General features: G+C 35.4%; 1 protein-coding gene across 1 annotated transcript in view; it reads left to right on the forward strand.

Annotated features, from left to right (window-relative positions):
• Positions 1–3,085: 3,085 nt before the first annotated feature.
• The window catches only part of LOC117407461 (kelch-like protein 1), a 53,185-nt gene continuing 39,956 nt past the window's right edge, over positions 3,086–16,314 (forward strand). The window contains exon 1 of the mRNA XM_034012525.3: positions 3,086–4,241. Within this exon, the coding sequence (XP_033868416.1) occupies positions 3,841–4,241 (401 nt within the window). The 5' untranslated portion in view covers positions 3,086–3,840. The remainder of the gene's footprint in view (positions 4,242–16,314) is intronic.

A 16,314-nucleotide genomic window follows, 5' to 3' on the forward strand; every position in this document is an offset into this window, starting at 1 on the left:
TCTGGAAACCGGTATGATTTGTAAGTCTTGCCTCCTAAGAATTTTTTGTGATTTATTTTTTTAATTTATAATCAAGTATGTTGCATAAACACACACATGTGCTGTGGATATGGTACATCTGCAGTACAACCTTGGTTTACACAGAGCAATAGCAGCTTCTAACTACATTTATACTCAGCATGGAGCTTACAGAACAGTAACTGAGGCACGTCTGAACATTTCACCCATCAACTTTTGACGCTGTAGGCTGTCATAGCTGGGTAAAAACAGCAGAAAACCCATTTTGAGAAAAACTGTAAAACCTATTAATAGTGCGGTTAAAATGAATCAACCTTTTTGACAGCAATTATTAGATGAACTAAAGTCCATTTTCTTTTTATTATCAAGCCTTCCAGAATCGATCCCCAAGCCTTATCACTTACATTCTGGGGTGATTCTAGTCCCTTGGTTACATGGTGCTGATATGGTGTATGAACTGGTCACCATGCTATTGCAGATAGGAGTGGTTCCATTAGATATATGGTCACAATGTGTTCAACAATAGGGCCCTTTAGTTCAGTGTTAATAAACACCCTGCATTTTCAGTGTTAATAAACACCCTGCATTCCCTCCATTCACCTGTGGCTTCAGTTTGATTACCTGTACGTCGATTGTTAGTGCTAGGATAAACAAGGAATTGTCATGTTTGGGTATTGTTTAAAATTCAGACAAGTATTTGAATATTCTATAATTTGCAAACGGTAATCAAATCCATTATATGTAACACTGTATTAAATTAGGAAAATATCCCAACAGTAACAATATGTTGTGAATGCTCTGATTTGATCCACTGAGAGGTAGGGTTATATTTAGTGTACATGGTTTGATTTTTACTGATTGGGAATTTATTCCTGTCTCAATCATTGATGGGAATGTGGGGAATGTGGAAATTGCCTGCTTATCAAGCTTGTTAATAACCATTAGGCAGACAGTAACCATACAGGCAGTTGTAGTTTCCTGCCTGAAACATCATATCGATTTATATTATGGATTTCAGATCAGATTATATTCTACTTTAACAATTCAACTTCCCATTAATATCGCAAGGTGAAGCAGCATTTTCCCTGACACCATTTCACCTTCACTAGAGCAATAGGGTAATTTTCTACCTCTTTAAAAGCACTATTCACGAGAAGGACCCTCACACCAGCCAATAATACCTGTCAGGAGATGTGATTCATCTGTTCAAAATTAATCTTTGCTGTATCTACAAAAAAACACCATCTTAAAAACTGGCTCTAACTGATGAGTTCAATAAAACTTAAATGTAGAATCGGTAATTCAACCTTTCAGTCTGCCACTGCAGCCTGAAAGACTTTAAACAGCAATGAATCTCTCTGGACAAAAAATAAAACAGTGTACAATTCTGTCTCCTGAATAAAAGCTGCCCTGCTCTATAGTGAAGAAATCCCATCCTTTTTTAATACTATTGGCTGCACCAGCTCTATCAGCCACTGACACTATTCCATTGACACGATTCCATTAGTTACCCAGCTGCTGCTTCCATGGTCACCTCATGGAAATAAATATGCTGCTTTCACTTCATCCTGAGCCATTGCGTCCTCTTTGGGGCGCTAGTGTAATAGAGCTTGTTTGTTCATCTCTTTGTTTAGTATTATGGCAAACAAACAATCAAGTAAACAAGAAAGTCATCCCCTGCCATGGCTATAAATTACAAATTAGAGCTATTCCAAATTATGAAAAAATCTTGAATTTTTTATCTTTATAATTCGAAACTAAGGTATTGGCAAGATTTAAGCCTGAAATTGCCAAATCAAGCAGAGTATTATTTTTTTTAGCTCTTCTGAGCTGTGAGTACTTTATTGTTCATAATTTAGTTATCAATGGGATTATATTTCTTCATTTGTATTTGTATGTAGAAATTGGGACTACACCCATTTGCCTGCTTATTTCCAATTAACTTTGAAAATAATGCCTACACAACCACAAGAAAAAAGAGCTGTTAACTTATCAGTGAAATAAGAGCTTTGCAAATAAAGCAGGAGGCAAAGGAATATTGCATAACAATTCTAAATGACTAGGGGTGCAGTGCGACAGACATGGCAGTGTCATGGGGAACATTACAATTTAACCCCACTTGCAAAGTCAGGGCAACCAAGGAAGACCTCAAGAAAGCAGGACTGTGTTATCAGGGAAAATTCATATATATATATATATATATATATATATATATATATATATATATATATATATATATATATAGTGGTAGAGTAGGGGAGGAGAGAAGAAACATGTAGTCCAGGGGATGATATGTATAGCAAACCCACAGATGCACATCTCTATTTTAATTATCTAAATCGATATAACATGTTTTTGGGAAATGCCACTTTTAAGATAATTAAAATACACATCATGTATCTGTACACATACTGAACGTTAGGGTGTACTTTCTATTCATTTCACTCTAGGATTGCATTCAGTCTATAATTAGGTTTAACTAGCCTAAATATCGTTCATTAATACTGAAAAATAATTCCCTCCCCCAGATTTATAGTTGTGTTTTTTAATCACTAACTGATTTACTAACATCATTAGTAACTATACAGCCAGCAGTCTTTATGCGTTTTTATACGAGGCACTGGGATTTTTATGATCTTAGAGGGTGTTGGTATATTTTGCTTTATTACAGTAATACTGGTGCAGGGACCAATGGTGTGCTTTGATGCATGACAATACAGTAATTGCAGCCTCCTATAACAACAGTATTGACAGCAATCTATTTTCACATGTGGAACCGCTTTACTGGTGTTTTATAGTTTATAACACAGAGCTTCTGAGTGTCAAAACCGTGTTAAGCACGAAGTCTAAAACACCTTTATCTAGACTCATACTTGCTGTGCAGCTGCTTTCATCTTTTGGCATCAAAGTTAAAATCTCAGTGTTTAAAATCCTACAAAGAATCTGTCAAAGCTTCAAAATAAAAGCTGGATGTGAACTTACCCCCCACCCCCCACCCCCTTCAGCATTTCTTTCAAAGCACAGATGCGTCACTCTCTTTAGGATGGTGAGGGGAGGAGGAGGAGAAACAGTAACAGAAGAGGGCCCTACCAGCGCTGTCATTGTATTTAAAATGAGTCTGCCTGAAGATTGTCAGGATATCTGCTGGTTCTGCCGCGGTGAGCAGGAGCTCCCTGGAGACTGCTGGGAGGGGTTGTGGTGTAGGAAGGCTTATAGGTGACTGCTCTCTTCTGCCTGCGCTCAGAGGGGGACTTAGCCACCTGCTCTAGTGATGCAGAGAGGCTGTATCTTCCAGTAATCTGATTACTGCTTATGAGCCATCCTTCTTATATCTCTGCGTGGTTACTTCGGCTTCAGCATGTGCATCTGTGTAGTGCAGACTGGAAAAGGTAAAGCCTGGCAAAGGTGTTATATTGTTTTTATTATTTTCCTCTGATTTTTTTTTAAAGCAATCTGCCTTGGTGAACCAACTCATCAGTATATGTCATTTTGGACTTCTTTTTTTAAAACAATCTGCCTTAAGCAAAGCTTTTAAAGAAGTTTGCAGTTATTTTTATTCATATTGATTTCTCTCGAACTGTATTCAGTAAATGCTTATAAGCTATTGCCTTGGATGCCTTTTTATCAATTCAAGCAGTGTGGACTTGGTTTTCTAAATTATATATAGATGGAAAGCATTTAAGGAAGCTTATTGATCAGTTCCTTTGATTATTAACATTTGTCTGTAGCCACGTGTGTCTAACTGACTAAAAATCAAGCTATGCCTTGAAAGAAGAATGAAACATTCTGTATGTATATCATAACCAAACATTAATTTTGGAAATGTCAGCTTCGGGAAGAAAAGAATTTGATGTAAAACACATCCTGCGCTTGCGATGGAAACGTTTCAGCCATCCATCGCAAACCTCAGCCAGTAGCTGCCTTCCTCAGGACAGTTTTGAGCACTGGGGGCCAAGCCAGACTCGGCAAAAGAGCCATGGTCATGAGAGAAGTGTTTTTCGGAAAAAGTCTGGTGATGTAAATGGTTCGCTATTTTCCTCTCCCAGAAATGGTAGAGATGGGAACTGTGATAATGACCAGCAGCGGACTACGTTTTATGTGGAAGCAGTTGGGGAGATGTCTAGAATGGAATTTACACGGGAGGTCAAGCCCTTTGTACAAGAAGTCAAAGAAGAAGAAGCTGACTCGGACTGTGAAGAGACTGGAGAGGGTTGTGGGCAACGGTAAAGAACTTCTATTTTTAAAAGCTAAATACCTGTACAGCAATGGCCAATGGTTTAGCATCACCCTATAGAATTGCTTCACAAAGTCGATTGAAACCTGCTGAATAATGTTAGGTTAACATATTTAATTACATACCGCAAAATTTAACATGAAATACTGTACTACTATTATGCTTATTATGTTAGGGTTTCACTCAGATATGATTAAAATGTGATTTGTATCCATATTTACATAGTAGATAGCTAAGGTATTGCAGTGTTTTAAAATTTGAAACATGTTCTTTAGGTGCATTGTGTATCACTATGACTTTCTATTTGATCACATATACCATTGGGCATTTGTTTACATACAAGCAACATCAATTATAACATCTGATGTCTTTCATTGAAATTAACAGAAGATACTACTGCACCAATGAGACTTGAAATTGTGATTCTGAGAATGATCACAAATCACAACATGGAGATGTTAAAGTTTGTTACCAGAACTTTACAGTTCAAAGATGAAAAGGGGAGTTCTTGATTTGTTTATGGTATTTACTATATATATATATATTAATGAAAGCTGCAATCACTACATAGTATATTACAGGAATGGGAATCATTTCTACATGTCCTCAGAGCGACCTTAAATATATTTGTTAGCTTGTCCTTAAAATGAACCTTTTGAAAAGCCCAGCAGTATCAATTCATTCTGACTTTATTGCTTGTGAAGTAAAATAAAAAAAAGAGATCAGAAAACTAAAGTCGGCAGACTTTCCGAACATGTACTTGCTAAAGAGCTTGTCTTTTTGTGCTTTACTGCTGTCAAAACACAAAAGGCTTCATAGAAGCTTCATGAAATATGCAACAGAATGCATACACAGTTTTGCTTACCTAAGAAGTTACAATCCCTCTGACATTGTACTTAGCCTAAAATGCATAACATTCTCACCGCAATGTGTAGCACATGTCCGGCCCGCAAGGGACAACCAAGTGGCCTGCCAACAGGAATACCATATTCCAGATCACCCATCCTTCCTCATTACTGTGCCACAAAAAGTGGTTAAAAGACTGCTGAAAATGGTATAATAAATTTACCAAGTTACAGCCAGGTTACAGTAGTTTCAACTTGCATAATAATATAACAGGTCCGAATGAGGAATTATTTATTTTAAATAATTCATGCAATAGAAAAACGTATACAGTTCTAACATGTTGGATGAAAGGGAAAACTTCTGGATTCACAGACTTAAGACTTCCCCATGGACTGAACATGGAAGACAATGTATCATTTTAAGATTGGAACTCCACCTCAGAACAGTTTGTCAGTGTTCTTAGAACATTCATCTGTAAGTCACTGTGCAACTTTCAATCTATCTAGCTATTTCTACCATGCTATCTGAAGAAGCTGAAACATTGTAGCTAATTATTAAAATAGTGAGTTTTCAGTTAATAAATGACTTTTCTTCTTCATTATTTTTAGTGATTGATGAGTATCCTGTTGGATCCTGATTTTCCTTGGATATAGAGCTGTTTGGTGTTTATGAATTCTCTGTACTAATATATATGCAGTGATATCGGATGGCAGCGATCTGATGTAGGAGTTGACTGCTGAAGAGGACCAATGCCCCATGGTCTTGATCAGACGATGGCAGATGCGGGCTCTGGGTGGCTCTGTTCAGGATTCACATATATTGACAGGAGTTCATTGTGTGAACTTAATATTTTTATTGGGTTGATGTTGGTTGGGGGTGGATCTTAATTCCCAAATTTGCCAAAATGTAATCACTTTCTGAATGAATTACTGCAGATTGGTAAGAAAACAATGTAATAACTGTTTCAAGCCACTAGAGGCCCTCATATAATATAGTCGCCTACTTTACAAGAATGTTTTCTGGATATGCTTTGAAAGTAATGATGAGTCATTTATGATTTTTATAACAATTATTGGTTGTATTTGTATGGATTTTGGTCAATTGATTTTTGTTGCCACTGAGACAGATAAAAGTATGTGGATTAAAATAATTTTGGCCTAAATTGACCATAGTAATCATTTAATTAAGCAACGTAAATCTGAAAACTTGAACTGACATTTGAGATGGAAATAACACTGAAATGTTAAATTTCATATAAATTAATTAAAAGTAATGCTGTCATATATACATAGTGGACAATATCAGAAGATAAAAAACCCCTTCTTGAATAAGAAAGGACATTTATCAAGATGTCCTTTAGCAGATTGCAAAATCCACATTTGAAATAAAAGGTTACATATACATATTAATGAATAATATATTCTTATGCAATGTCTTGCATGCTTAAAGGGTACATCAGCACTACATGAAAGATAAAACATGAACTATCCCACCTTGCTGTTCCGAATGTATTTGGTCATTGTATAATAATCTGTATGCGCCCAAACATCTGCATAATGCCACACTGCTTGTCCAAAATTACTGTTCTTGAGCATCAGTCTGAGCGAGAAAACATGACTTCCGCATGCACCCTCACATGTACTCTGAACGTACCAGCGCATGCCCAATGAAGCGCTGTATTAGCTACATTACCTCTGTGTGGAAACACACTAGTCTGTGTGACAAATATGGCCTGTCTAATTTTCCATAAGGAAGGAACTTGTATCTGCTTTCGTTTTGTGTAGTAGACATCTTTCACACTGTACATGTTTCCTTCACATGTTGCATTTTGATGTATTAATGTTAACTTTGGTGAAATTCAAGGGGTCTGAACCAGGATTTTGCTATTTCCTAATTTCACCTGTCTATCATCATTGACTCCCTATTTAAATCCAGTCCACTTACTCTTCTTTGTTGTGGTTACTGCTTCATAACTAGATCTGTTGTTTGGAAATTAATTTAAAAAAAAGTTGATTTAAAAAAATATATATATTTGAGAACGTTAAGACAATGGTTTGATGAAATCATTACATGATATAAGGCATTCTAATGCCCTATTGTAATGAATACAAAAAAACCATAAATACTAGACAAATGTATTGAAATTTAAAAGATGAACTAAACAATAAGAAGGGCAATGAAATAGTTTTGTCATGTTTTTTTTTTTTTGCGTCTTTTACAATATGCTTTACCATGGGTCTTATAATGCTTGCCTATGCTGTACTATGCTTTATTACACTTCATCATGCTGTTACTGTAAAACTTTTTATAAGGGTACTTAAACATCACAGTTCATGAAGAGAGTTTAGTGCATTTCTGTCTTCAAGAAAGTATAGAATGCCAGAGAGGATCTAATTTAGTGATTTAAAAGATGATGGTATTTAGATTCGTCAAAATTAAGATCAATTAAAGAGCCCTCAATATTTTAAAATTCAATAATCATTAAACATATGCCAGTATTAACTTAAAAGTTTGTGGATTTATCTTTAGGGAAAACATTGTTTGGCCTGGAAATGATTAGAATTAAAGGATTCATCACCTGACAAGATTACAATGTACTGAAATAATAAGCTCTGTGACTGAGATGTCCCCAGCTTCATTTGTTTCCCCTTATAAAAGAACCCAGGAAGTTATTTCCCTTAAATCCAATTTCAATGGATTTATTGAAGTCTCCGAGGTATTGATAAGTGTTTATTTGTATACTGTCTCAATCCACTTGACTTTCTTTATGGATTATTATTTACTTTGAAGAAAGGAAATAAGGTCTGGTATGCTCAATAAGAAAGTAATATGGCTTACATACATGCCAACAGTCCCTATATGATCGGGACAGTCCTGATTTCCTAGCAAATGTCCCGTGTCCCGATGCGTAGGATGAAAGTCCCAATATTTACACATAGAAAAAAATTCATTTATTCTGCACAGTAAAGTTAGTGAAAAACACACACTGTGCTCTTCATGCGGCTGACACATCTGCTGATCACTAACTTATACAAAGGTAAGAACGCTTCATTATGTCTATTGTTACTGTCATGATGGTCGTGTGGTGTTGAGTTGCGGGGATACGTCTATTATTATATGATAGTGTTTTTTGCGTATGACCCCTCACATGTGTATGATGTGTATAACTTGACTGTTGTTAATGTATCCTTTTCCAAAGCTACTGTATGTAGCAGTACACTTTTAGATTTGTATACATATTAAACCCCCAAGGCTTAGGAATAAACCATTATTCATATCATGTACAAGCTGTGAACAGTCTACCAACTTCATATGTGCATCTTTGAATCCTACAATCTGCTTTCAATGATGGGTAAATACTGAACAAATGAATATTGGATTACCTGACGATAGTCCATCTCAACTCAAACCCATTTTATCATTTTTTCAATCAGTCCCATTAATCTGTCAGTTATGTTCCACCTTGTTTTTGACCTAGTACATAGCTATATGAAATGTCAGGCTTAGGAGAATCTCATATTGAACTGACAACACATTTGTATCACCAGTCTTGATCCATTTTTTAACATTAGTGTGCAATATCAAGAGTTGCATTTTATTTCTTCTATTTATTCCCCCTAGGACATCACTGCCATTAGGAAACCTTGTTATTGGCAAATCTAGAAATCATTGGTGTAATTTACACAGGGGACATGTCCCCCTCACTTTTTTTATTATTTCAGATAGAATGATGTCCCCCCCACTTTGCAATGTATCAAAAAAAACTAAGATCTGAATTTATATATTTTAAAGAGTATATTAAAGTAGCAAGTAGCAATGAATAATTCAATATGATGCCACTAAATGTTTTGCTGACACATGTGAGTAATAGAGCTTTAATGTACATTTCACATCAGTTATATCAGATATACATGACTATACTGCGAGGATTGACAGTGTTCATAAGTTTAAAATGTCTGCAACTATGACACTTTTTATTTCCTGGGGGAATGGTCTGCTGTGTGTGTATACAATAGCCATGAATAAAAAGGTGTTTTTAATAGCCACTAATAGTCATGACTTGAATTCTGACTTTTGAACATAATGGCCTTATATTAAAATGAATGCAACGTGACAGACAACAGCTTCCAACAGTGAATAACGAAACCCAAAATAAATAGGTAGACTATTATAATTCACCGCGACCCTGTAAAGGAGTAAGCGGTTAATGATAATGGATGGATGGATGGACTATTATAATTTCTCACTATTTAAGTCTGCTTTGAAATGTACTGCTTTGCACAGATAGCATTATGCCCATTGTGCAAAGCCGCACTGTTGGTAATGTATTGTCTTTGTAGTCTATAGCCGACCTCAGTGCATGTGGTTTGAATCGTATCTCTTTTTTTCTTTTACAAAGAATGTTAACCTGGTACATCAAATGAGAACAAATTTGCATAACTATGAAATATAAGATTACAGCTTGCATTGCCTTTGCTGGAATTTGACCCCCAGCAAGGGGTTTATAAAGTGGCTATTTTTTCGCTCTACCATCTGTTGCTTTTTTTAAGAATATACTGAATTCTACTTATTACAAAAGCCAACACCCTACTGGTCTGTATGGGCTTTCTAGTTTTCATTTATATTTTAGGGTACATTATTGAACGATCCCACTGTTAACGCTTTCTTCAAGAAATATAAATGTAAGACATTACAAGAATTTTAAGTTTATAAATTAGGGCTTTGTGTTTGGGCAATTACATTTCAAGACGCTGGTTGATTCTTGTTCTTAAGTGTAAGTTACACAAGAAAACAAAAATGTATCTGGCAACACCTTACTGGTATATTTCTATGCATTTAAATGATAATTACTTTATATTAGGATACAAATGCCCAGCTAAGCTACTTATTGTATTCACATATTATGGAGAACAATAAATATAACTCTAGATCACTACATATTTACCTTGTTTACTTATTTAAAGAAAGTCTGTACCTTGTAATGTCAAGGAACAGTGATTCTTAAAAAAAAAACAAAAAAAAAAAAAAACTATTAAAACTGCAAGAGTATTTTAAATAAATATTAATTAAGTCACTCTGTCAATCTGAGGGAGGTGGTCTCGGTACGGTTGCCTCCGTCCTCAGTACGGTTCGCTTATTTTTGCTTCAGTGTGAAAAAAAAATGTTGCTCGGTTCAGTTGCAAACGAGCAAGTGCACCAAACAGGGTCGAACTCCCTGAAGATGATGCTACGTAAGCGGTAAATCCATGAGTGGGAAATATTCTAGGCTTGGAGTTGATGGAGTACTCTGGTAAAAATAAAGAAATGCATTATGTTAATTAATTATTACTTACCCTGAAACTTGAGATGGGTTTGAAGATATCAGCATCATTTCGTGTGCATGAATAAAAGTGTTCCATTGCTTCTTCTGCTACTGTAGACATATTCTATAATTCCAGTCATGTCGCCACCCGAGGGTAAGTCACCTTTGCCAGTGTTTTTAATGCCAGTGCCAATGCCATTTATTTTGTCCCTGAAATGTGTCAAATACTAAAGTATTAAAACACAAAAAAACAGGATATTCCCCATGGCTATAGACATTTTAAGTTCTCAGCATGCACTTCACGGAGGTGATGTGTTTTTTATGTTCTCAGTACTCTTGCTGATGTGTAGTGTGAAAGGGAAATGGTCTCAGTACACTTGAAAAAATGGAAGTGTGCTCAGTACACTTTACAAGTGTGAAATGATCCGAGTACATTTCCCCTGGAAAGAGCTACACTTGATAAGTGTACTGTACTCAGTACATTTACAAGTGACCCAGCGTGAAAGGGCCTTTAGACTTCAACAACCTTTAAGGCACTTTTTATCCCAAATAAATAATCCCATTCAAATTCTGCCATGATTTACCCAGCTTGTTTGATTTGACATTAAAAACTTTAAAGTGAAGAAAATAAATCTGTAAGTTACCTGCAGTACATTATTATCTATAGATAGCATATTTAAGCATTCCAGAGAATAACCTATTTAAAAAATCTATTTTATTTTCAAAGACTTTATTTGCATTATAAGTGGCATTAATACAGTTAGTAATCCAACATGACAGGCATTTTTTGAGACATTAGGTGCAGGCTGTAATACAATAATCATGAAGTAACAAAATCAGCAACATAAACTGGAAATGTAGTCATATATAAATTAGGGCTTCTGATTATTGGTTTCAACCGATAAAAACTGATGAAATACCCTGATACAAAAAAATGAAATCAGTGTATAGCCAATAAACACCGGAACATTACAGAAAAACAGGGGGGGGGGGGGGATAAAAAAAAAAAAATTCCCAGTGCAGTTGGACAGTGTCCCTCCTTCCTGACTTACTAAATCCACTCCAGCATATTTAACATATGTTGTTGGTAAACTAGATCACTTTCTGCACTACCACCTTGCTATTTTTTGTTGCGGTTCTGTGTGGAGTCCTGTGTTGAAGTCAACTACTCTACCGAGTCACTAATATAATGTGGCAGAGAAATAGAACAGGTTAGCCTTGTAATAACAAAATGTTCAAGTGTACAAAAATAAATAAATAAAGACTTTCCTGATTAAAATACCCTGCACAACAACTAACCAAAAAGTTAGACTACCACAAACTGTCTAGGCTGTTTTGTGCAGTACCGTATAGTTGATATATTCTTACAACAGTTGTAATTCCTGTCCTTTTAAGTGTCAATGCTACAGGCAAGAAAATGCCAGACTGTCAAGTATATATATATTTTTTTGTACTTATTTTTGAAGAGGGCTTTAAACTAAACTGCTTTTCTTTTGGTCTAACCTTGCTGCGTTGACAGTCTAATTAGATAAGGCTCTTTTCTGGAGCAGTCATTTTTTCTTATTATGAAAATGTACTGGGCTCTATGTAATGATTTAAATTGTACCTGATCTAAATCTTCTTGCTGTAAAGAATTAAATTGGACCAACTGTGTTGTAAATAGGAGTCAGGTTTAATCAAAAGACAGTATACATAACCCGTTAACTCTTCCTACATGTGGAGGTTTGATTGAATAGCACCATACAAATAAATATAATTCATGCCATAAGGAGTAAAGCAATCTCCCAGACTATAGAAATCAACATACCAATATATATGAATCTTTAATAGTTAGTAAAATGCATGGGCAGCACTATATTATTTACGTCAGTGGTATTTGGAACAGTAAAAATGAGCTCAGTGTCTTGTAGCACGATTTGTGCTACAAGAGGCTATGTGGTCCAGTGGTTAAAGAAAAGGGCTTGTAACCAGGAGCTCCCCGGTTCAAATCCCATCTCAGTCACTGACTCATTGTGTGACCTTGAGCAAGTCACTTAACCTCCCTGTGCTCCGTCTTTCGGGTGAGACGTAATTGTAAGTGACTCTGCAGCTGATGCATAGCTCACACACCCTGGTCTCTGTAAATCGCCTTGGATAAAGGTGTCTGCTAAATAAATAAATAATAATAATAATAATGATTTGTTATATTAAACAAACATTTTCAATATAATTTTACAAACAAAAGTGGTAATTTTGTTGTTGTTATAATAGAGAAATATGTAGCCATGGCTCATGCAGAATTTCTCTCGTCACTGACTTTAAATCAGTACTGAACTTTGAAGCCACAGCACAGTATTCAATGGATTATAAGGAGGCTTATAAAATCCAAACTAACGCAGATTTGTAAATGTCACAACTTTAGCGCAAATAGAAACACGCTTAGCTTTAGCTTTGAAGCTTGCATTGTCCATGTGGCCTTTTGAAGCCCATCAGGGGTTTCCAGTGTGAGTAAAATGCAAAGTAATCTTCTGCTTTACCGCAACACAGTGGAATTTGACTGTGTAATTAGATTTAATTAACAACTGACTCTGACATCTGACCTGACAGCCAAGCTATGATATGATGATTGGCAGGTGGTATGATGGTTGACATTTTGTTAGATAAGATCATGTGCACTGCAGGATTTTCTGTATGGATCTCCAATTCAAAATATGTTATAATATGATATCCAGAATACAGTAAAGATGGGAAAAAAAATATTTAAATAGCAAATAGAAGCTCAACATACAAATAATGATGTGCTTCAGATGAGTTATACAAGTAACATTGTAACATATCAATTACTCAAGTTATAGTTAAATTAAATAAATGAATACAATGCATTTGGCTGGATGTAATTTTGATGGATTTGTCAGAGATCTGAAGTAAATGAAATATATAATTAATGCATATAAAATGTGTATTACTCCATTTTCTCCTGATGAAGGAACCTGATACAAAATCAATTTAATTATGCAGAACTACAGGAAACGTGCATTTATAGTCTGCAGCCAATAGTCACTATGGTGTGTGGCAGAAGACAAGTACATATTCCGTTCTCACACAAGTGTTTTCTTGCTTTGCTAGTGTGGTACATTTCATCTTTGTAATAAATCATGGCAATTTGGAGTCTGGAAAATCAAAATATTGCTTGAAGCAGATATACGGTACAGTATGCTGTTCTGGATTTTTTTCTTAATCGTCCTAAAAATAAAATGAGTAACATCATTAGACAAGGGTACCAGAGGTGTACCCCCTGCCCTCCTTTAACAAATCATGTTACATCTGTAAAGCTGGAAAGTAAGCTTTATGACAGCCAGAATAATGGTAGCCATAACAGTTAACCCACTGAATGTAATCATTGTCAAGTTTTGTGTATTTACCTTTTAACCCTGAAATTAAATGCATTGCATTTTTGTCTTGTACAGAAAATTCTGAACTGTATGCTGGGGAATTTCAATAGCAAAACAATACTGCAGTTAGGATAGAAACTCATTGTTTGTAACCAACCATTTAAACCAATGTTCTTATAAGCAAGCTAAATGTGGTCTTCCATGTTGATGGTTCAAACCGATAATCTCTAAGCTTTGAAGTGGAGGTGAAACAAGTTTCGCTTCAACATAAAAGCATCAAACAATCTCAGTTGTTTTAAGATGTAGTATTTATCCTTACAAATATGTTAATCTATTTAGATAAAAAAAAAATCTTACAATTTTCTTTTTCAATGCACGTAGTATTTTTTTTTTTTATCCAACACATTTTTCATAGATATAGGGCAGTTCACAGCATTAATAGATATTCCTTGTAAGAGCTAACCGACAGTAGTGCCTGTGAGGGTATAACTTTGATGTTTTATTTATAAAGGTATATACTACTGTCTCAAGAATATAGATTTTAAAAAAGGATAAATAGCAAAGAACCAGGCATTAGGATATTACAGAAAACACCAGTGGACATGCAGGCTGGGGGGCAAGAAAACTGCAGTTTTTTTAGTAAATCTATTCTGCCTCCTAGGCAGCCCTCGAGGCAGTTTGAAGACACATTTTATTGAAAAGATTTTCACAGCAATTGGAAACCAGGGAAATTTCACCAATGCCTGAAAAAAAACTTCTGCATTAGCAGCAGAAACTAAATATTTTTTGTATTTATTTTGTTCTGTTTGGGATAGACCCTTGAACCAAAGGTATACAGGACCTTGTCTCTCTTATCCATATGTATTGCAGTGTTCCAGGTTGCCTGAATTTTTTCATCTCCTTTATTGGGACTTTCTTAGATTTTTCAATTACCCATTGATCCCATCCTAATGCACCATTGTCACATGTTCATTAAATAAGGAACGTTATGAAATTTCCATACATCTACAAAAAAAAACATGTATGCCCTGTTGTCCACTGAAACATGTAACATGCTGGCATAATTGAATCTGTTTTACTTCCCATCACCCCATTGATCTGCTGTTTTCTCTTCCTTGCTCCCTGTTGGCTCTGTCTACCTCTATGACTTCCATTCTCATTCTATCTTCAGTTGCTTACCTTTCTTTCTTCACTGTAGCAATGAATCGCTTTATTTTGGTGGGTGACTCGCCCTGCAGACTTTGAAGCAAAAAAGTACAAGTTTTTTCTTGTTGTGAATTGAAATACATTTGATGAGGATGTTCACAAGAAACTAAAAAATGTATTGGACAAATGAGGTTCTGATTATGTACGTGGACAAGGTTTTTGTAATTCAATTTGGAGGGATGCATGCAGATGATTTCCTGGGGATTATAACTTAAGTGTAAGAAATCTAACATGGAGGGTAGACTAAATCTAAAACTAAAGTGGATGTGCATTCTGAGAAGCTGCAAAATTTTGTGACCTTTACAGTTGGGGTTTCTCTTACGCAGCAACAAAAAATTCCTGAAATTTAAGATGCCGCAAAATGGAAGGAGAGATATATCCTGGGTATGTTTTCCCTTTTGGGAGGGAACTGAATTTAGCATTTCAACAAATCAGACCAACTGAAATAAAAGAGGCTGAAATCGCATAAACACCAGCATTAGGAGCAAAGAAACAACACATTTAGAAGCAAGGGATAAATGTTGGTATTAAAACACAAATTCATAATGTCGGCCAATTGCTTAGTATAGTAGTTTCCGCGTATAGGAACACCTCCTTTGCTTAAGGGAACACCCTTGTGGTGTAACAGATTGTTCCCATTGTAAATGCTCTGGCTAAAGGAACAGGAACATAGCTTAAAAGAACACCACCATGGCACCGATAGCGATTCATTCACAGCGGATACATTTACTGTTTTGTAACTTGATAATTCATCATCATCAAACTTAAATTAAAATTGTTTATTCAGTCTTTTCAAAAGCGACTTGTCATCGCGAGAGTCTTGAGGCACACTGATTGGTTTATCAAATCTTTCCAGAACTGCCGTCATATCATTGACTCAGTTTGTATTCTGATTTCCACATGTGCACCTCATTGTTACAAAATGGCATGTAAACAAACGGCAAAATGTGCCGTTGTTTCTCTTGCTACAAAAAGTTGGAAATTGTTTGACCTCTTGAAAAAATCCTGAATCAGACGCAAGTTGCTGAACAATTTTGTGTTTCCTGTTCTGGTGAGTTGCTTCACCATTCTGTTAAATAATGTGCATGTCTTGACTATTACTGCTGCATTTTTAACATGTGTAGGGGTGCTGTGTTAAATTAATTTGACAGTTTATTAACATTAATTTGTCTGTTACTTTATTATTATAGTTTATTAACAGACACTTGCCTATTGCTTTTCTTTTACTTATTCGGTTTATTTCATATGTTGATGCATGTGTGTCATGACAATACAAATTTATTTATTTATTTATTTATTCATATTGTGTTTGGTGGCTATCTCCATCTGAGAGAACA

The sequence above is a fragment of the Acipenser ruthenus genome, chromosome 8 (genome assembly GCF_902713425.1).
Source record: "Acipenser ruthenus chromosome 8, fAciRut3.2 maternal haplotype, whole genome shotgun sequence".
In the NCBI taxonomy this organism is placed as follows: domain Eukaryota; kingdom Metazoa; phylum Chordata; class Actinopteri; order Acipenseriformes; family Acipenseridae; genus Acipenser; species Acipenser ruthenus.